The 23,287-nt window shown below is 47.3% G+C and overlaps 1 protein-coding gene across 1 annotated transcript; it reads left to right on the forward strand.

Annotated features, from left to right (window-relative positions):
- The first annotated feature begins 8,244 nt into the window (after nucleotides 1–8,244).
- On the forward strand, nucleotides 8,245–11,321 carry LOC103630969 (kinesin-like protein KIN-14L). Its single transcript, XM_020539905.1, has 4 exons — nucleotides 8,245–8,361; nucleotides 9,514–9,585; nucleotides 10,670–10,725; nucleotides 10,817–11,321. The coding sequence occupies exons 1-4, from the start codon at nucleotides 8,245–8,247 to the stop codon at nucleotides 11,319–11,321; spliced, it is 750 nt and encodes a 249-aa protein (XP_020395494.1).
- Nucleotides 11,322–23,287: the final 11,966 nt, after the last annotated feature.

Genomic DNA, 23,287 nt, shown 5'->3' on the forward strand with positions numbered 1-23,287 from the left:
TCTTGTATCTAATGCCAAAGGACCCAAAACCATTTGGGTACCTAAAGTGAAGAACTAAACTTGTTTTGTAGGTTTATGCATCCGGGGGCTCAAGTTGGGTAATCGACAGCGGGTGCACAAACCACATGACAGGGGAGAAGAAGATGTTCCCCTCCTATGAGAAAAACCAGGATCCCCAACGAGCTATCACTTCGGGGATGGAAATCAAGGTTTGGTCAAAGGATTGGGTAAAATTGCTATATCACCTGACCATTCCATTTCCAATGTTTTTCTTGTAGATTCATTAGATTACAATTTGCTTTCCATTTCTCAATTATGCAAAATGGGCTACAACTGTCTATTTACTGATGTAGGTGTCACTGTCTTTAGAAGAAATGATGATTCAATAGCATTTAAGGGAGTGTTAGAGGGTCAGCTATACTTAGTAAATTTTGATAGAGCTGAACTCGACACTTGCTTAATTGCTAAGACTAACATGGGCTGGCTCTGGCATCACCGACTAGCACATGTTGGGATGAAGAATCTTCATAAGCTTCTAAAGGGAGAGCACATTTTAGGATTAACAAATGTTCATTTTGAGAAAGACATGATTTGTAGCGCATGCCAAGCAGGGAAGCAAGTTGGTACTCACCATCCACACAAGAACATCATGACGACCGACAGACCACTGGAGCTCCTACACATGGATCTATTCGGCCCGATAGCTTACATAAGCATCGGCGGGAGTAAGTACTGTCTAGTTATTGTGGATGATTATTCTCGCTTCACTTGGGTGTTCTTTTTGCAGGAAAAATCTCATACCCAAGAGACCTTAAAGGGATTCTTGAGACGGGCTCAAAATGAGTTCGGCTTGAGAATCAAGAAAATTAGAAGCGACAATGGTACGGAGTTCAAGAACTCTCAAATTGAAGGCTTCCTTGAGGAGGAGGGCATCAAGCATGAGTTCTCTTCTCCCTACACGCCACAACAAAATGGTGTAGTGGAGAGGAAGAATCGGACTCTAATGGACATGGCAAGAACCATGCTTGATGAGTACAAGACTTCGGATCGGTTTTGGGCCGATGCGGTCAACACCGCTTGCTACGCCATCAACCGATTATATCTACACCGAATCCTCAAGAAGACATCATACGAACTCCTATCCGGTAAAAAGCCCAATATTTCATAATTTAGAGTCTTTGGTAGCAAATGTTTTATTCTTGTTAAAAGAGGTAGAAAATCTAAATTTGCTCCTAAGACTGTAGAAGGCTTTTTACTAGGATATGATTCAAACACAAGGGCATATAGAGTCTTTAACAAGTCCTCTGGACAAGTTGAAGTTTCTTGTGACGTTGTGTTTGATGAGACTAACGGCTCTCAAGTAGAGCACGTTGATCTTGATGAGATAGGTGATGAAGAGGCTCTGTGCATCGCGCTAAGGAACATGTCCATTGGGGATGTGTGTCCTAAGGAATCCGAAGGGCCTCCAAATGCACAAGATCAACCATCCTCCTCCACGCAAGCATCTCCACCAACTCAAAATGAGTATGAGGCTCAAGTTGATGAAGGAGAAGATCAAGCAAATAAGCCACCTCAAGATGACGGCAATGATCAAGGGGGACATGCAAATGATCAAGACAAGGAAGATGAAGAACCAAGGCCGTCACACCCAAGAGTCCACCAAGCAATCCAACGAGGTCACCCCGTCGACACCATCCTCGACGACATTCATAAGGGAGTAACCACTAGATCTCATGTTGCACATTTTTGTGAGCATTACTCTTTTGTTTCCTCTATTGAGCCACACAGGGTAGAGGAAGCACTTCAAGATTCGGATTGGATGGTGGCAATGCAAGAAGAGCTCAACAACTTCACGAGGAATGAGGTATGGCATTTGGTTCCACGTTCTAATCAAAATGTTGTAGGAACCAAGTGGGTTTTCCGCAACAAGCAAGATGAGCATGGTGTGGTGACAAGGAACAAAGCTCGACTTGTGGCCAAAGGATACTCCCAAGTCGGAGGTTTGGATTTCGGTGAAACCTATGCGCCCGTAGCTAGGCTTGAGTCAATTCGCATATTACTTGCCTATGCTACTTACCATGGCTTTAAGCTTTATCAAATGGACGTGAAAAGTGCCTTCCTCAATGGACCAATCAAGGAAGAGGTCTATGTTGAGCAACCTCCCGGCTTTGAAGATAGTGAGTACCCTAACCATGTCTATAAACTCTCTAAGGCGCTTTATGGGCTCAAGCAAGCCCCAAGAGCATGATATGAATGCCTTAGAGATTTTCATATAACTAATGGATTCAAAGTCGGAAAGGCCGCTCCTATACTCTTCACTAAAACACTTGAAAATGATTTGTTTGTATGCCAAATTTATGTTGATGATATTATATTTGGGTCTACTAACGAATCTACGTGTGAAGAGTTTAGTAGGATCCTGACACAGAAATTCGAGATGTCTATGATGGGAGAGTTGAAGTACTTCTTAGGATTTCAAGTGAAGCAACTCCAAGAAGGCACCTTCATTAGCCAAACGAAGTATACTCAAGACATTCTTAACAAGTTTGGGATGAAGGATGCCAAGCCCATCAAGACACCCATGGGAATCAATGGGAATCTCGACCTCGACACGGAAGGTAAATCCGTGGATCAAAAGGTATACCGGTCGATGATAGGCTCTTTGCTATACTTATGTGCATCTCGACCGGATATTATGCTTTCCGTATGCATGTGTGCAAAATTCCAAGACGACCCTAAGGATGCTCACCTTACGGCCGTAAAACGAATCTTGAGATATTTAGCTTATACTCCTAAGTTTGGGCTTTGGTATCCCAGGGGATCCACTTTTGATTTGATTGGTTATTCGGATGCCGATTGGGCGAGGTGTAAAATTAATAGAAAGAGCACATCGGGGACTTGCTAGTTCTTGGGAAGATCCTTGGTGTCTTGGGCTTCAAAGAAGCAAAATTCCGTCGCTCTTTCTACCGCCGAAGCCGAGTACATTGCCGCAAGACATTGTTGCGCGCAACTACTTTGGATGAGGCAAACCCTTAGGGACTTCAGTTACAAATTAACCAAAGTTCCTCTTCTATGTGATAATGAGAGTGCAATCTGCATGGCGGATAATCTCGTTGAGCATAGCCACACTAAACACATAGTCATTCGGTATCACTTTTTAAGGGATCACCAACAAAAGGGAGATATCGAAATTTCATACATCAATACTAAAGATCAATTAGTCGATATCTTTACCAAGCCACTAGATGAACAAACTTTCAACAAACTTAGGCATGAGCTAAATATTCTTGATTCTAGGAACTTCTTTTGTTGATTTGCACACATAACTCATTCATATACCTTTGATCATGTCTCTTTCATATGCTATGACTAATGTGTTTTCAAGTCTATTTCAAACCAAGTCATAGGTCTATTGAAAGGGAATTGGAGTCTTCGGCGAAGACAAAGGCTTCCACTCCGTAACTCATCCTTCACCGTCGCTCCGAGCAACTCTCCGTCTTTGGTATAATCTTCACTCATATTTTGTTTGCCAAAGGGGTGAAAGTAATTCAAAGGGCTCTAATGATTCCGTTTTTGGCGATTTATGCCGAAGGGGGAGAGAGCATGAGCCCAAAGCAAAAGGACCGCACCACCACCTAATTTTAAAAACTAAGGATTTTCAATTGGAAAATTTCAAATTTGTATCCTATGGTGTTCAAAAGGGGAGAAAGTAGTATTTTCAAAATTGATACCTTAAAACCCTCTTGAACACTAAGAGGAGGATTTTATTGAGGGGGAGTTTTGTTCAGTCAAAGGAAAAGCATTTGAAACAGGGGGAGAAAATTTCAAATCTTGAAAATGCTTCGCAAAATCTTATTCATTTACCTTTGACTATTTGCAAAAGGACTTTGAAAAGGATTTACAAAAGAATTTGCAAAAACAAAACATGTGGTGCAAGCGTGGTCCAAAATGTTAAAAATAAAGAAACATTCCATGCATATCTTATGAGAATTTATTGGTTCAATTTTTTAGTGACCTTTGCACTTACTTTGTGCAAACTAGTTCAATTATGCACTTCTATATTTGATTTGGTTTGTGTTGGCATCAATCACCAAAAAGGAGGAGATTGAAAGGGAAATAGGCTTACACCTTTTCCTAATTGATTTTGGTGGTTGAATTGCCCAACACAAATAATTGGACTAACTAGTTTGCTCTAGATTATATATTCTACAGGTGCCAAAGGTTCATCTACAAAATCGACTATCCGGAATACAGTAGATTATTCCGGACAGGAGAAGCTCTTTGGAAAATCAGGCCAAGCGCGGACCGTCCGGGCCTTTACGGCGGACCGTCCGCGATACCTAAATGACCCTCGGATAGAACCAATGCAAAAACATGTGTCTCTACTGCGGACCGTCCGATGGAAGAGCAAGCACCGTCCGAGACCATGCGCGGACCGTCCGGGCTCAGGCGTGGACCGTCCGGTAGGTGAGGAACCGAAAAACCCGAAGGTAACGGGTTCGGCCAAATGAATTATAGCGCCCTCGCGGACCGTCCGGGGTTCACGACCGGACCGTCCGCGACTGGCTTTGTCTGACATCTGACGCCGCATTAAATGCAATATAGCCGTTGATATAGCCGTTACTGCTGACCGTTGCATTTTCAGCCGTTGATCTACAGGGGCGGACCGTCCGGACCAGGCGGGCGGACCGTCCGCGGTTGGCAGAATGGAGCAACGGCTAGGAAGTGGTTGGTGGCTATAAATACAACCCCAACCACCTCCATTCAATACACCCAAGCATTCCAACCTTCAACATTCAATACAAGAGCTAATCCATTCCAAGACACAATCAAAGCCTCCAATCTCTCCAAGTTCCACAATTGAGATAAGTGATCATTAGTGATTAGTGACTTGAGAGAGTGAGTGTTCCGTGTGTTGTTTGTCGCTCTTGTCGCTTGGCTTTTACAATCGTGCTTTCTTTCTTCCCATTCTTATTCTCAAGGCACTTGTAATCAAAGCAAGAGACACTAAGTTTGTAGTGGTCCTTGTGGGGTCTAAGTGACCCGTTTGATTAAGGAGAAAGCTCACTCGGTCCGAGAGACCGTTTGAGAGAGGGAAAGGGTTGAAAGAGACCCGGTCTTTGTGACCACCTCAATGGGGAGTAGGTTTGCGAAAACCGAACCTCGGTAAAACAAATCCGTGTGTCACACTCTTTATTCGCTTGCGATTCGTTTTGCACCCTCTCTCGCGGACTCGATTATATTTCTAATGCTAACCCGACTTGTAGTTGTGATTAACATTGTAAATTTCAGTTTCGCTCTATTCACCCCCCCTCTACACTACAAGAAACTAATAAATGTTCGTGGGTTAATTTAAGAACGTGGGTACCGACGTTCTTAATTATGTTAAGTTCGTGGGTTAATTTAAGAACGTGGGTACCCACGTTCTTAAATTAAATTCGTGGGCCCGTGATAAAACCGTCGAACTTATCGTATTAAAAACGTCGGTACCCACGTTCTTAAATTAAATTCGTGGGCCACGTGGGCACCGTCGAACTTAACCCAAAGACCTAGATCTCTTGCCGCCGCGCGTCTCTCTTCTTTCCCTCTGTATACCGCGAGCGCCCATAGCTAGTTGCCAGCCGCGCGCCCATAGCTAGCTGCCCGCCTCAAGGCTCAAGCGAAGGCGAGCGCGAGAGAAAGCTCAAGCCACTTCCCAACCCGCTCCCCCTCGCCGCGATTTCCTCACATGGCAGCGTTGCGCCTCCGCGAGTCACTCGAGAGGAACAGCCCCTGCTCCTGCTTCTCCGACCCCTGTCCCTGCGCCGCCCCCATCCCGATCTCGCCGCCCCCGTCGCTGGGCCCTTCTCGTCCCTCCGCGTCCATCGCCCCTGCTCCTGATCCGGGTCTCTTCTTCCTCCCTTCTCGCGCCGTAGATTGCAGCCGCGGCTCTGATTCTGCTCCCGCCGTTTCTCTCGTGGTCGCGGGTTCATGGGAGCTTCTGGGTTCTGGCTCCGTCCCTAACCGGTGTTGCCATGGGGAAGGGTGAGTTTCTCTTGGCGCCGATTGATTGGTGGTGTCTTGCTTCCATTTGATGGGTGGTGTAGTGGTTGGTCCTGATTTGTGATTTGTGGGCATTGGTTTGTGCAGGCAAGAAGAGCAGTGGGGACGACCTGATCGACAGCAGCGACGCCGACAGCATCGGCTCGTCGTCCACCGCGCTGTCGGATCAACTATTGGGTCTGAATCTGCTTCAGTAATTTCTTCCCCAAAGATAACATAATCAACTGCTGACTCATCTTCAGTGACGAAAAGGCTTGAGGAGGAATTGGCAAAAGGGATGCCCTTATTGAGGTAGATACACAGTGGATCCTTTCAGCGCTAACGCTAATTATCACCAGTTCCCCATGAAATGCATGTACTATAATAAGTTAGCTGAAAGTTTGAACAATGGGCATTCGGATTCTAGTGAATTTAAACCCATAGAGTGACCTAAATTTGTTCATCTTCAGTTGTTTGAAATGATAGTTGCATGATAGAATTAGCAGATGGGATGGGTTCACTGATTGGAGCAATTTGCATTGAACTTATGAGCACATACTTACCATTACCAGGAAACATCACAAGTTCAGCAGTAGAACAAGGTTTCAATGTTGTGGATGATTGGATGTTCTTTTTTCATGGTACCATCCTAAATAAAACATACTCCTGATATCTAAATTGAGCAAGTGTGACCTGTTAATTTCTGACTGTTCCATGTTTAACTTTTGTTTTGCTATCTGCAACTACAAGTTTAGAGATCTCCTCACACTGCAGTTTTAGTCTAAAACCTTTGAATGGGTGTCTGATTAGAAGTTGAATTTTTGCTATCTATGCTGCCACTATTCTTGCCATCCTTGTGTGCTCCACCATGACTGTTGATGCATGATCTGTCTTTTCTGTAAGTTAACACAATTCAAGTTTTCTGTTGACTTCCTGTTGAAACTTTGTTTTCTTACAGTTTGATCTAAATATCTTTTGCTCATTTGTTTGATATCATTTTTTCAAACCTTTTCTAAATATCTTTTTTGAAACTTAAAATTTTCTTATCTAGGTTTTTAGTCAGTTATACTTGTTAGTAGTAGGGTTCCATGGCTCGTAGTATTGGGCAGCGGCCTAGGACGGTTGGTGGGCGGCAGCCGGCAAATCTAAGCGGCGCGCCGGCACTGGCCGTTGTGCGGGTGCCGCGTGCGCCTGTGCGTCCACCGGCTGCCTGTACGGAGCTGGACTCCAGTCACCATTACCCTCCCTGGTTCCCTGCTTGTGACCGGTGAGCATCTCTGGAGGCTCGAGTCTTGACTGGTGAGTGGTGACTCCCTATATCCCTGTCCTTGATTTGCCCTCTAGATGGATTGAATGACTGGGAGCATAGGCCTGATGGATGCGTCTCTTTTGCTTGTTTTGTTGTATTTGTTGGACTGTTGGCAGACTAGTATTGCAATCTTCTACTTCTAGTATTTATGTAAGACCTTATATTACACTTGAACAATTTATGTTGTTATTTATGCAAATTTTGAACTTAGTATTTGTTGAATTTTAGGTATGATGAGAATTTTCGATATATTATTTCTTTAACAGAAGCATCTACTGATTTTTTGTATTAGATTGTACCATATTGGATACATGTTGTCTAGTTCAACCATGATATTGTCATCGTGTGCAATGTGTAGTTTTAGTTTTTATTATCAGTATGAGATGAATATTTAGCTCATCAAGGACAGCTGAAATTTCACTAAATACGAGGCACAAAACCTTGATGCCAATAAACAAAGAATAATCACATAACATAGCCACGACAACAAAACGAGTAATCTGACATATCAGTTTTCGCAACCTACACATTGTAAGGCCATGAACATTGGTGGAATTGAGGCAAGTAGTACTTGTTGGTGACTCTCAAGGTGTGATGTTGAATAAAATTGTTGTTTTTATATTTTCTTACCTCTACTTGTTGTTTGATACCTTGATGTCTCCCATGCCATGCTCTATCTCTTCTCGTTATTTGATGTTTTATCGCAACAATTATTTCCTATCAATTAATTTTAAGCAATGATCTAAGATGTTTTGACCGAACCGGATGCTTCCTCCACACTGATAATTGCAACTTTGATATTTCATGGTTATGATTCTATTTATATTTGAAGCACCAAACAAGTCAGCTGATGCCTTTGCTTTTGCAGAGTTCTATCTTAACTGTGCTGCTAGTTATGCTTGGGTGTTAGTGCCATGGCTCCTCATTACCAAGCTGCTACCTTGATTGCCTCTCCGTCTTACCCAAATGCCATTGCTTGGTCAAGTGACAATATCGTGGCTGTCGCATCTGGTCATATTGTAACTATTCTGGTAAGTGCAATCCAATCACTCAGATGATCACATATATGTCATATTCTTAGGGTCATGATAGTTTATGAATGGAATATGGATTAGCTTAACCTTGCAGTAACCATGTCCATTTTCCCATATTCAAGAACCCAGCTGCGCTTGATGGACCTTGTGGATTGGTTGGACTTCGTCGTAGTGACCCTTTTCCTATAGGAGTGGTTAAGAGAGAAGGTAAACCTATTATTTGCATTACTCATCTCCCAGAGGACTTGCTTAACTTGGACATTTGTTTTAATTATGTGGTACAACGAATGAAGATTTAATTCACATATATTGTATCCAAAAATTTGTTGGTTTGACACCAGTTTTGTAATGTGAATGTGTGGTGCTGTCAAGAGTAACATGAAATTTTGGGAACTGTAACAAATAAACTGTCTTGCTATTTGGCTGTTCAGTTTTCAATGTTTGAAGAAAACACCATTAAAAAGGCTTGCTTAGACGCTCTTAAGCACGAGGTGGAACTCTGGCGATGAGGTCAGGATTTAAAAATTGTTTGTTGGGGGTGTGATTCCATCCGTGCTTATGTCATGGCATCCATGTTGCTTGATTGTAGCAACTCCCAGCTTGATTTCACCATGGTTCATTCACACAGCCAGAGCAGAGTTACATCTCCTAATATTCAGCTAGTGGGTTACTGCAACATAAACACCTGCTTAGGAATCTACGGTTTTACTAGTCATATTATACTTATACCTTGTGAAGTTCATTCAAACTACTATGATGGGTGCACGTTCCACCTCCTGAACAAATGTCATGGCATTTTCATATTTATAGCCTCGTGCTTCATCTGTCCAATAGTAAGGCAAGGTGCATTGTAAGGTTCAAACTTCGACCAACAAAGTGGTTACATTGGATATGTATTTAGAAATACTTTATAGTGATCATTTTTTTGTGTTGCCACACACAATATGTTATGATAGAAATTAGCTGTCAAAGTACGATCTTGATGACTGTCCCAAGTTACCACACACAATATGTTATGATAGAAATATGTTATGGGATTTTCCTGTTAAAACTTTGTTTTCTTACAGTTTGATCTAAATATATTTTGCTCATTTGTTTGATATCATTTTTTCAAACATTTTCTTTTTTTTTGTTACAAAATAAATACAGAAATTACATGAAGAGAATGAGAAGCTTTTTGACAGAGTTACAGAGAAGTCACGATTAGGAAGTGCTCCACAGGTTGCTCTCAAGTATTCTTTATGCTTTTTTGTCATGCTCTGTGTTATGAACTAGTTCATTTTCAATTATTTTGTAGTTTTTTCGGATTGCCTTCCTGCATGTGGAAAGGGCCAAAGATTCATGTCACATTTTGCTGTGTCTACAATGTTTGTAGGATAGCTTGTGGCAATTCTCTGTTAATTATAGGAAACGACAAAATCTCAACTAAAATCTACAATGGAGACTTTAGAAAGAAGTGATTTGATCCATATCATTCATTTCTTATGGTGTCAAGTATCTACGCAAATTGAGTTTATGAGGAATACAAATATGTGTTCTGTCATTTTCTTTGTTCGTTTAACCTGATGGATTTCGTAAACACCTTGCATATATTAAAAAATGCTCCTAGTGTGTCTATTGCTGCTTGTTCATTTTTGACAGAATATTTTTTCTGAAACTTTATTGAGCAAAGCCTATCTGCCTCCCTCCATTCCAAAATGTAGGTCATTTTAGATTTGTCCTAAGTTAAACTTATCTTTTACCAGTTCTATAGAAAAATATATTGATATGTACTCCCTCTGTTCCAAAATATAAGACGTTTTGACTCTTATAGATACATTGCTTTTGCTATGTATCTAGACATACTGTATATCTAAGTGTATAGCAAAAATTATGTAACTTGAAAAGCCAAAACATCGAAACGTCTTATAATTTGGATTGGTGGGAGTACAATACAGTTAAATACACGATCATGACATTTCTTACTAGTTTAGTTGTGGATCCCATTAAACTAATTTGCTATTGTAGATATTGGTGCATTTTTCTATAAATTGGTCAAAGTTCGAGAAGTTTGACTTAGGACAAAGCTAAAACAACATACATCTTGGAACAGAGAGATATATATCATTGGCTTGAGAGCTTTAGTTACTGCTTTCTTTTTCTCCGACTCCCAAATTTCGTCTTGTACGTCAAAGTAGATAATACATTTTGATTGGTAAAATTTCTTCTTACCATACATAATTATATGAACTGTTAGTAAATTACTAAATTTGTCCCTAAAAATTCCCACGAGGTTTTCATGGGTAACTCCTAACTGCTTTCGTAGGCTTCAAGCCCTTCAGCAAACAAGCCAGCTAATGGTCAAGGAAGGGAGATAGGCAGGTAAAACTGACTCCACCTACAATAAGTCAATAATGCTCGGTGTAAAGAAACACTGAGAAATGGAGTCCAAATTTAACACACTTATCTGCAGGAGTGACAGCAGCAAAAGTCGATCACCAGATGTGTTTGCATCACCAGTGTCTCAGGATAAAACTGGAAACAGTGGAGCTATTGTAAAATCAAGCAATGAGCTAGCAAAAACTACACCTGCTGGGGAGTACCTTACGTCTGCACTAATGGATTTTGATCCTGACCAGTTTGAGGGATTTGTAGCAATAGTTGATGGTGCTAATAAGCTTTTGATGCTGGTAATTAGTACCATCCCAACATATAATATTATTACTGGATTTACTATACCTTTTGTTGTGGCAACTAAGCTAGTTTTGCTTCTTTCCTTATATTGTCCTCGCCTGCCCTTGTACGGTTCATGCACCCAGAGTGATCAGTGGGTTCAAACTTCAAACCCCGCTTCAAGTTTCCCAGGATCAGAGTGTCCACAGATTTCAAACCCTGCTTCCAGTTTCCCAGACATGACCTGCTCTAAAATCTGCCTGAGGACAAGCTCTACACTAGGGTTAGCTCCAATGCTCCATTGAGCACAATATTGTTGCAGTGCTTCAACACGGTCCAGTTTCCCAGGATCATAGCATTCATTCTCTTGATCCCTTCTACCTTGGGTATTTGATTTTCTAGTTTGAATTGTCCTCTTTCTCCTTACAATACACACATATGTAATTGATATATCAGTGGGGTCTGTGTGTGTTTTGCAACTCTTCTATTAATGCAATGATACACAACTTTGCTGTGTGTTTGAAAAAAAATTGTACGGAGCTTGTACATGTTATTTTTAATATTTTAATGGTTTCCATGCACAAGCAATGGAGCTAATGTTTGAACTTGTGTGTTTGAACTTGTGAACTAAAAATGTGAACTATGGATGTGAACTTGTGTGAATTTGTGAACTTATGTATTTGGACTTATGTGAATTTGTGAACTTATATATTTGGACTTGTGTGAATTTGTGATATGAACATATATCAATGTGTTTGAAATCTGTATTGTATGTGATATATTGTGTTGCATGTGATATTATGTGTCTCTAATTTTTCATTTCTGTATTTTTTATTTTTTTTCTAGAAAAGGGTTAAGAACGTGGGTACCCACGTTCTTAACATTAAGAACGTGGGTACCGTCGAACTTAATGTGCAGCCCTCGCAGACCCACGTAGGGTTAAGAACGTGGGTACCCACGTTCTTAATGTTAAGAACGTGGGTACCGTCGAACTTATTATGTAGTCCGCGCAGACGTCCGCAGGACACATAAGTTCGATGGCCACGTGACCCCGTCGAACTTAAGGTTAAGAACGTGGGTGCCGTCGAACTTATGGGAAAGAATTTGACGGCCCCCGTCGAACTTAACAACGCACGTTCTTAACGTTAAGTTCGACGGTACCCACGTTCTTAACATTAAGAACGTGGGTACCCACGTTCTTACCCTTAAGTTCGACGGGGCCGTCGAACTTACTTCTCTAAGTTCGTCCAAAAATCGCCGTCGGCTATATTCGTCGGTAAACCCACGTTCTTACGGTAAGTTCGACGGCTTATTACATTAAGTTCGACGGTTTTTCACCCACGTTCTTTAACCAGTTTCTTGTAGTGCTAGGCGACTTTCAGCAGCGCAATGAACAACCTACACCCGAAGGCAGTCTCCGCACCTTCAGCTCCGGAGGACAACCGCAACCTCCCCCAGGCTTCGCTCCACCGGAGGGCGCGGACGCCACTGAGGATGGCGAAGTCATCGGCGTTTCAGCAGAGGAACAACTACAACTGTGGACCTTGCGCATAAAGAACCGCAACCTCCAGAAGCAGAAAGAGATCCTCGAGGCCAAGCACCAACGTGTCTCTGCGTAGGCCAAGGTGCGCCAGATGATACGCGATGAGGAGCAGAGGGCTCAGGAACTTGAGCAAGAGATTGCGCTCATGCAGCGTGAAGGCCAACTTGATCTACAGCACGACCCACTCCTCCAACAGCGCGCGCCATTCGAAGACATGTTCATTCCTCAGCGCGGACCCGCCATCCCGCACACCACAGCATTTCAAGGTGTCAACTACCTTGATGAGCGGAATCCCCTGGCGCCGCACCTGCAAGTATCACCATGGACCGCCAACTTCAGGGCAGGGACCTACCCCAAGTACAACGGTAGCACCGACCCAGCATAGTATATCATGAGTTATCAAGTCGCCGTTGCATCATCCGGAGCGGACGACACCACGATGGCCAAATCATTCATCATCGCCCTCGAAGGCCTGGCTCTCACCTGGTACACTAGGTTGCCCCCGTTGTCCATCGACTCCGGGAGAAGTCTCCGGGACAAATTTCTGCTCAACTTCCAAGGGTACCGTCCAGACACTGACGCCTTGGCTGAATTGTCACTCTGCAAGCAGCTAGAAAGAGAGACTCTGCAGGAGTACTACCGCAAGTTTCTGACTCTTAAGTCACAACTGCCTTCGGTTGATGACCAAATCGCTATTCACTACGCCATCAGTGGCCTTCGCGCCGACGTCCTTTACAGCCACTGCATCAGAGATCCACCCAAGAACCTCCAGGAGCTGTATCAGCTGTTCGAAAAATATGCCAGATCCGAAGAGCTCCACCAGCGCAAGGTCGAATACTAGAGGAAACCCAAAGACCCTCCATAGTCCAGCCAAACGTGGACGAGACCGTCGCAGTCAGACTCCGGTCGGGACGGCCGCAGCCAGCAGCAGGTACACAACATCGCCAACCAGCACCCCGCTGGTGAGGCCCCTCGCCGCCAAGATTATCCCCCCAGGGCCGCAGCAACGGAACTCGTGGTCGGGGCCAAGGACGGACGCAGCAGCCGCGCAGATTTTATTGCTTGTTCCACGACGAAGACTGCGCGCACCCAACAAGGGACTGCCTAGAAACGAAGGCCACCAGAGAAAGGATGTCTCGGGCGCAACCAGCCGACAACCCAAGAGTTGTCGCGCACACATATCAACAACCCCCACAACCATACAACCACGGCCCCGTCCCGCATCCACCTAACCACGCATACCAACACCACTAGGAGGTACAAATCGTACCTCCCCCACTCCCACCGCCACACCAGCAACAGCCAAATATCCACCACCCCCAAGCACCAAAACAAGAAGACTTCGCTGATCAGCCGTATCGCGGAGTCATTCACATGATCACTGGGGGGTCCAGCGTCGACTTTGACACGAAGCGACAGAAGAGAGACCACTACCGCAGCATCAACCATGTCGCCGTCACCGGTCCAGTCGTGTAGACAAAGTGGTCCCATGTGCCACTGACCTTCGACGCCAGAGACGTCAACCTGTGCAGTGCCCCCCACATCGATGCCATGGTTATCAACTGCAGCGTGGCAGGCTGGGACTTGCACAAAGTCTTAGTTTACAACGGCAGCCAAGCGGATATCATTTTCCTCCACTCCTTCGACAGCATGGGCATCAACCACAGTTTGCTTAAACCTTCGGACAACCCCCTGTATGGCTTCGCCGGCAACGGCACCTTTCCTGTCGGCAAAATAGAGCTCCCCCCTCTCCTTCAGCGTAGCACCCAATGCACGAAGTGAGCAAGTCACTTTCGACATCGTCGACATGGTGTACCCGTACAACGCCATAATGGGTCGGGGCTCCATCAACAAGTTTGAGGCAGCTATTAACGGACTCTACCTGTGCATGAAGATCCTAAGTCCGCAAGGCGCGATCACAGTCTACGGCAACCAGTAGGCCGCATGCAACATAGAAAGAGACTTCGTTCCAGGGCAAAGGAACGTACACTGCCTCACGGTGCAGCGCGAGGTCCCCGAGGCTACCAGCCCAACCGCCAAAGAACATGAAAAGGCATAGCTGCGAAGCAACGATGGGACCAAGACTGTTCCCCTCGACTAGGCAACGCCCAAGCAAACAGTCATCATAAGCGAAGACCTTACTTCGCATGACGAGGAGAGACTCCTCTCCTGTCTGTCCAAAAATAAGGATGTCTTTGCCTGGTCCGCCCTCGACCTGGTCGGAGTCAGTCGCTCTGTCATCGAGCACAGCTTGGGAATCAACCCTTCGGTGAGGCCAAAGAAGCAGCGGTTGCGCAAGATGTCTGATGAGAAGACAGAAGCCGCCAAAGCCGAGGTACACCGCCTGCTTGAGGCCAACTTCATCGAGCCAGACACCTACCCTACGTGGCTCGCCAACGTAGTCATGGTGCAAAAGAAGAGCGGCAATTGGCGAATGTGCATTGATTTCACCAACCTCAACAAGGCTTGCCCCAAGGATAATTTCCCGCTGCCTCGGATCGACAAGATCGTCGATAGTGTGGCCGGGTGCGAAGTCATGTCACTCCTTGATTGCTTCTCCGGCTACCACCAAATATATATGAAGGAGGAAGACAAGGCCAACACCAGTTTCATAACACCCTTCGACACGTATTGCTTCATTAGAATGCCAGAGGGGCTTAAGAATGCTGGGTCCACATTCTCTGGCCTCACCAAAACGGTGCTCGAGAGCCAAATCGGCAGAAACATATTTACGTATGTGGACGACATAGTCGTCGCTAGCAAAAGCAAAGAAGACCATCTGGCTGACCTTGCAGAAACGTTCGTGAACATGCGGGATGCACGACTTAGCCTAAACCCTGAAAAGTGCGTCTTCGGCGTCCGCTAGGGGAAGATACTGGGCTACCTGGTGTCGCACCGAGGGATCGAAGCCAACCCGACCAAAATCCAGGGCATCATCAACATGACGCCCCCGCAGTCAGCCAAAGACGTCCAACGACTGACAGGCAGATTGGCTGCCCTCAACAGATTCATTTCCAAGTCTACAAAGCGAAGCTTACCTTTCCTCAAAACGCTTCGCGACACAAAAGACTTTGCATGGGGACCAGAGCAAGCGGCGGCCTTCGCTTCACTAAACAGCACCAGTCAAAGCTAGCGATTCTTACAAGCCCCAACCCTTCGCTACCCTTGTTGCTCTACGTCGCAGCTTCACCGCACGCGGTCAGCGCAGCGCTGGTTCAAGAACAGGACAGAGAGGGCATGACCAGACGATGTCCAGTTTATTACGTCTCCGAAGTGCTCGCGACATCCAAATGCAACATGACAGAACTGGAAAAAATCGCCTACACAGTCATTATGGCTTCGCGCAAACTGCGCCATTATTTTGAAGCGTTCAAGGTACGGGTCACCTCGGACAGGGGACTCGGCAAATTATTCAGAAATCCGGAGGCATCTGTCCGGATCGCCAAATGGGCAGCCGAGCTTTCCGGATGCCATATCACATTCGAGCCTAGGACAGCCATCAAGTCACAGGTCCTAGCAGACTTCATCGTCGATTGGACCAGGCCAATAACATAGCCGGACACGGCTGTAGAAAAGGTGTGGACCATCCACTGCGACGGCGCATGGTGCCATGCGGGGGCAGGCGCAGCTGCGGTCATTACTTCACCCACAGGGGTCAAGCACCGATATGCAGCATGACTCAGCTTTGCTTTGGAGTCCGACAGATGCACCAACAATGTAGCAGAGTACGAAGCTGTCATCCTCGGCCTTCGCAAGTTACGGGCACTTGGTGTCACCACCTGCATAATCAGAACAGACTCCAAAGTGGTTGTCGGCCAAGTCGAGAAAGATTACGCAGCGAAGGACCCCGCACTTATGCAGTATCTCGCGGCTGTCCGCAGCCTCGAGAGACAATTCAAGGGATTTACCTTGCAGCACATGGACAGAGCCAAGAATGAGGAGGCCAACGCATTGGCCGAGGCAGCCGCCAGAGGCGAGGCCCTGCCCTCCGACGTGTTCTACCATGTTATCGCCACGCCAGCCGTCCACAGCCCAGAGGGCCTCCAAATCACCAACACGACACCGAGGGCCACCGCATAGTCAACCTCATCATGACCGAAGACTGGCGGGCACCAATAACCCTGTTCCTGCAGGGATACTACCATCCGAGCGATATCAACGAGGCCAAGCGCCTCAAACACCGAAACCGGGACTTCGCTCTCATTGAGGGACAGCTTTACAAAAAGGGGGTCAGTCAACCCATGCTTAAATGCGTCACCGAGACCGAGGGCATCCAGATCCTACACGAAGTCCACAGCGGAACTTGCGGCTCTCACGCAGGGCCTAGAGCCCTAGCCGCCAAGGTGATCTGTCAAGGCTTCTACTGGCCCGCTATGATTTGCGCCGCGAATCGGGTGACGAGGTCCTGCGAAGCCTGCCAGAAATTTTCTCCACGCTCGGGAAACCTTTCGCAGTTCACATAGCTCATCGCCCACACCTGGCCTCTTCAACGCTGGGGCCTGGACATTGTTGGGCCGCTTCCCACGGCCCAAGGGAACCTCAAGTTCACCTTTGTCGCCATCGAGTATTTCACCAAGTGGATCGAGGCAAGAGCAGTATCCACGATAACAGCGAAGACCGCCCAGAAATTCTTTTGGCAAAACATTGTCTACCGATTCGGAGTCCCTTCCGAGCTCACCGTTGATAATGGCAAACAATTCGACTGCCAAGACTTCAGGGACTTCTTCTTCTCCATTGGCACCAAGCTTGCCTTCGCCTCAGTGTACCACCCACAATCCAACGGTGTCGTAGAGCGCGCCAACGGCAAGATTTTCACGACAATCAAGAAAATGCTCCTCGACGACAAGAAGGGTAAATGGGCCGACCTGCTACCTGAAGCAGTCTGGGCACTGAACACGACCGAGTGTCGGGCAACCGGATTCACTCCCTTTCGCCTGCTATATGGATCGGAGGCCATGACCCCGCAGGAAATGAAACATGGGTCCCCGCGGACAAGCGCTTCAGCAGTACCCGACATCGACGAGCTCACCTCCAAAGATCTCATCGACGGAGACCGTGTCTTCGCCCTCCAGGCCCTCAACAAATACCAAGTCCAAACGAAGGCCTGGCGCGACCACGCAGTCGTCCCAAGAGAATTCAACGAAGGGGACCTCGTACTTGTCCGCACAACCCGGACAGAGTCACAGGGTAAGCTGGAGCCAAAGTGGGAAGGACCATTTATCGTCAAGACGAAGTCGTCTCCCAGCGCCTATAGACTAACAACACAATCTGGCGAAGACCTAGAACATTCCTAGAATATTGACAATCTCCGTAAATTTTTTGTTTAAATCCTCAGGGCTAACGCGCCCTTGTAATTCACCAAACAGTTTTATTCCGGCCCGCACTCTTTTCCTCCCGGGGGGTGAGGTTTTTAATGAGGCGGAGCCATGTAATATACACGTGAAAATCCCCCACAAAAAATTAAAGCAATGTCGAAAACGACCGCATCGACGGACTTCGGCATTCGACCACATCGAAGTCACCGCGAGGAGCAGCGAAGCCTCCCTCGCGTGTGACACTCCGCACAAAAGTCGCCTAAGGGTGCAGCCGGATTAGCACAAGTGCGGAAAAAATCGAAGTCTTTCTCCAAAAGACTCTCCGTGCAAAAGTCGCCTAAGGGTGCAGCCGGATTAGCACAACAAGTGCGGAAACATCGAAGTCTTTCTCGAAAAGACTCTCCGTGCAAAAGTCGCCTAAGGGTGCAGCCGGATTAGCACAACAAGTGCGAAACATCGAAGTCTTTTTCCAAAAGACACTCCGTGCAAAAGTCGCCTAAGGGTGCAGCCGGATTAGCACAATAAGTACGAAAAGTCGAAGTCTTATCCAAAAGACCTTCCGCACAAAAGTCACCTAAGGGTGCAGCCGGATTAGCACAACAAGTGCGGAAAAAATCGAAGTCTTTCTCCAAAAGACTCTCCGTGCAAAAGTCGCCTAAGGGTGCAGCCGGATTAGCACAACAAGTGCGGAAACATCGAAGTCTTTCTCGAAAAGACTCTCCGTGCAAAAGTCGCCTAAGGGTGCAGCCGGATTAGCACAACAAGTGTGAAACATCGAAGTCTTTTTCCAAAAGACACTCCGTGCAAAAGTCGCCTAAGGGTGCAGCCGGACTAGCACAATAAGTACGAAAAGTCGAAGTCTTATCCAAAAGACCCTCCGCACAAAAGTCGCCTACGTGTGCAGCCGGAATACTAGTACGAAAAAATCGAAGCCTACGAGAGCGGCCTGATCAACGAAAGCACGCAGCCTTCACACATTACATTGGCTCAACCTTCGGGGTGATACCCATCTCCCTATAGTTGAACAACATTATCCTCAATTCCTCACCCACAAACAGGCTTCGCAGCTCTCCCTCACCCACACTCGCCCCAGCCGGCGAGGACAACAATTCCCACTTGCCAGTCCCGCCCACACGAAGGAGACCACCTTCCACCTCACCACAATGACGCCTATCACTTTGCGACAACTCACTCACCCTCCGCTTCGCCACCGCCCTTCGCCGCCTATGCCCAACACTCGCACCCGGAGGATCGTCATCACCCATTACACGTGGTGAGGCCTCCGCCGCAGCCACATCCAATGCCGCAAAATAATCCAAATCCTCATCCGAAGACTCTTCTGTCCACACAATCAAACTCCCAGAATCATCAGACTCAAAACACTTAGACACAGAATCATCAGAATCATCCTCAGCAACCACGGTCGAAGCCGCCACAAAATTAGCATTGACAGTAGCGATTGCGTGCGCAGGCCCAAAATCTTGAACCTGTGCAGCAACCAAGGTTCAGTAACACAGACAAAATTTACAAACTTCCCAAACTCCTACTCAGCCACCTGCGAAGGCTCGGCCGCGGCCATGGGGTCTTCGGTCGCCGGCTCAGCCACCACCTTCGGGGGTTCTTCGGTCGTCGGTGCAGGGGCTGGCAAAGGGCCTTCACCGGCCACGGTAGGCACGGGTGCAGTCGAGGAGCCTTCACCGGCACTCGAAGGCGGCACAAGGTTGACCTCAGCCTCAGGTGGCGCGCCGACCAGACCTCCAAGGTCTTCGACATCCTTGGCACGCTCCATCTGCAGCAACAGCACACTCATTCAGCAAAACCACACATACCCACACAACCACACAAAAATAATAATAACCTTCACCTGTTCTCTCGCCCGGTCGGATTGCTCCCTGACCGCCTCCCGACCATGCGGACCCCACATCCTATCGAACAGTGCCCCCGCTGACTGCTTCACCACGGGGTCTTCGGCCTTAAAAATGTCATGCCCTAAGTTCTCGTCTGATTGGTCGAAGACCTCATAGTGTCTACAGCCCTCGCTGGACAATGCATTCATGGCCCCCTCGCAGGTGATGAGGGAGGCGAAGGACATAAAACCCTCCACAATGGTCAGGAGCACCAGCAGCTCCTCCTGCAACCATTCAAGGAAGCAAAGGCCCGCCTCTCCATCGGGCATCTCGAAGTCAGCAGTCCGCGCACCCAGCTCGCGGTACGAGCCCACAAACTATGCGTGCGTCCGCTCAACTTCCGAGCGCGTGGAGGCCTCGGCCTTGTCCACGCGGCTCCGCAGGGCATTGAACCTAGCCTCCTACTCCTCGACACGTTGACTGGCAAGGCTGCTCTCCGCCCACGCCACTTTGGCGTCCGCCTGCGCAGCCTGCACCTCAGCAATGGCCTGATTCGCCTCCCTCCTCTCCTCCGCCAGCTGATGCCGGAGGTCAGTTTTCTCGGCCTCCAGGGCGGCAACTTTCTCCGCCAGCCTACGGTTTTTACTTTCCACAGCCGACTTCTGCCGGACAGCATACGCATGCTACGCCCAAAGCCTTTCGACTTCGGCAGCCACATCCGCAGTCAGAACACCCGACGCAACGCGATCGGCGAAGTCGGCCGCCTGACAAAAACACATGAGACCCAAACCTTCAACGAAACAACAAACATCGAAGTCCAGCACAACTTACTTGCTTCAACTGCTGCGTCAGCTGCTGCGACACCTCCCTCAGCCGCTGGGACAGGGTGCCCGCCACGTCCTTAGCGGCAGCGGCTGTCGGAATCTCGCCGCTCGCGCAGAAGGCGGCCACAGGTCCTGCGCGACCCCCTTCGCCCTTACCACCGCCGATGGCGAAGTGGTTGCCACTAAAGGCGGGACAACAACCAACTATCCCTCACCCGACCCTGTAACATATCTTCGGTCAAAAAAACTTACCAACAAGATAATCCTCGACACTGATATTCATGCCGAAGTCAGCAACACATCCCCCCGGCGAAGGCAGCTCCTGCCCCTTCGTAGGTTCGCCCAGGGGAGGCCTGCCTCTGCTAGAGACGGCAGCCTTCGCGCTTGCCAACGCCTTGCTAGGCCCGGGAGCAGCTGCCTTCGCAGGCGCCTACAGCTTGCTACTGCCGGAGGCAGCAGCCTTCGCGCTCCCTCGCGCCCTCTTCGCCTCGCGCGTAGGATCTGCCATCCTGACGACGGCCCGGCGCTTCTGCGCAGTGTCTTGACGATCCTTGTTCATCACTGCCTACACAACAGCAGCAATATTCCGTCCGTAAGGAAACATCTTCAAGTCGCGTGCCATGCGAGACGTATAGAAGTCTTCTCCAGACGCACGGGGGATCGGAACATTCTTAGGCCATCGACCCCCGGTAACCTCCAGCATTCGCGCCGAAGACTCCCGGAGCTCGGGCGAAGACATCCTTCCCCCGGGGGCTGCGCATGTCCTCATCAAATCCACAGCAAAACTATCGGACACCCCCATCCCCCCACTGTAGTACCTAATTTTCTCTTCTTAGTGGCCGGGGCAGCCTCCTGCGAAGGCCCCTCCTCGGTCATGCCCATCGGCTTCTTCCCGCGGCGGTCGGTGGCGTCTTCCCCGGGATAACCACCATATGGCAAGCGGTTCAATTCGAAGACCCGATTCAATCTGTCGTTGGACCCACGGATATCCCAGCTCCGTAGACCCTCTGTCTTCGGCACGTAGCACCCCACGATCCTCGCCGCACCGTCCTCCGCTTCACGCACGAATGTGGCGGGATCCCTGTGACGGAACCTCCCAAGTAATTAGGCCCACCTACAGTTGTCCTTGTCCCATGGACCTCAGACAACCCTGTAGGTGCCCCTGAATCACTTGACAAGTTCAGTATCTGCTTTTCTTACCTTTCCCAAGAGCGTTTTACCCGTCACGCAGACATTACATGCATCGGAGTTACGAGAATGCGGAAGCAATTACATAAACTTACCTTTATTTAAAAGTAAGATAAATTTGAATATTTACAGACCAGAATATATCCTAGGAGTGCAGAGTAATATTATTACACATACCAAGGGAGGCAAAAACTCCTCCCGATAAGTTCTTACATAAAAGTTATAATGGAGGATCCTTTCCTCCCACACTTCATTCCTGGTGTTCTTCCTTTGGTACCACCTTAGAACAGGAGCAACAAAAGTTTGTCGCTTCCTCACCTAAAAACAACGGGGAATAAAACCCTGAGTATGGAATTACTCAGCAAGTCTTACCCGACTAAAGAAAAGACTCTCAAGGGTATGCTGGTTGTAAGGGAGTCAAGGTAAGGCTTCTCAATAATCAAAGACTCCGTTTTGCAGAAATGCTTACTAAAAGTGGATCCTTAAAAATCCAGTTTTATTTGTCAGGTTAAGTAAAATTACCTACAACTAGAGTTCTTTCTACCCTAGTTCAATCACTTGACCTGCACTAGCCAATTTCTTAACAAACCCATCATCTTTAGTGGATTGCTACGTGTAAGTCAGTGACCAAGTCTTCATAACCGTGAAGGTACGGCGATCCGAATCGATTATACTCAGCTGAGGATCTCCAATCACACGACATATGTAGCACTTAACCCTTGCATATGTCAACCCGCCACCGGGGTTCTTAAGACCAGATCAGGTTCACGCCAACCGAGAGAACAGATACACCACCGTCCAGCCTCTTGCCACAGAGGGTACACGCTACTCTCTCCACCGCTCCACGCCCATTCTGTGTTATCTTATTCTGGCCTTAGTCTGCCCGAGGCAAGGCTTACCCATGACGAGGCATGTGACTAGTTAAAGGGTCCCCGGTCAGCAGGCCTACATCGTGACGGTCCTTAATCGACTCAAACGGAGACACTACACCGAGACTCCTTTCTCGTGCAAGTGACCCGCCCGGTCTCAGCTTAATCATTTCAAACCCAAAGTTTGGTACCTGGCAGAGGTACATCTTTTCCGATGTTGAACCCATCAAGGCCTTGATGGATCCACCATCAAATTTTATTTTCAAAAACATCCCACCCACTTTTGCCACATCATGTTTTGTAAAAACAAAACATTTTGTTTTTCTAGAGCAAGGCTAAGCATCAAAATCTTTTGTAAAATGGTGATCAAGGAAGGTAATCAAATTCAAGGAAGGTAATGCATGAATTGTTTTATCAACCAACTCCTATCACCTAATGCATCAAGCAAGTGAGAAAGATTTTAAAAACATCAAGGAGGGTGGCAAATGCACCGGGGCTTGCCTTCGTTTATAGGTGAGTCAGGCTCGGATCCGCAGATATCAAAGTAGAAACAATTTCCTGCCTGAGATTCCGAAGGTGGTGGTGGTGTCTTCTCTTCGGTTACTTCGACTTCTTCTTCGTTTTCTAAATACAACCATATAGGTATATATATAAGAATGAATGCCATGTAATGCTCATGAGAGTG

This window comes from Zea mays, chromosome 6, assembly GCF_902167145.1.
Source record: "Zea mays cultivar B73 chromosome 6, Zm-B73-REFERENCE-NAM-5.0, whole genome shotgun sequence".
NCBI lineage: Eukaryota > Viridiplantae > Streptophyta > Magnoliopsida > Poales > Poaceae > Zea > Zea mays.

Excerpts from the sequence above, each read along its gene's own strand:
- LOC103630969 (XM_020539905.1), top strand. The coding sequence starts at position 8,245 with ATGGCTCCTCATTACCAAGCTGCTACCTTGATTGCCTCTCCGTCTTAC. Across the intron at positions 8,362-9,513 it reads GTCATATTGTAACTATTCTG|AAATTACATGAAGAGAATGA; the intron begins GTAAGTGCAATC and ends AAATAAATACAG. Across the intron at positions 9,586-10,669 it reads GATTAGGAAGTGCTCCACAG|GCTTCAAGCCCTTCAGCAAA; the intron begins GTTGCTCTCAAG and ends CTGCTTTCGTAG.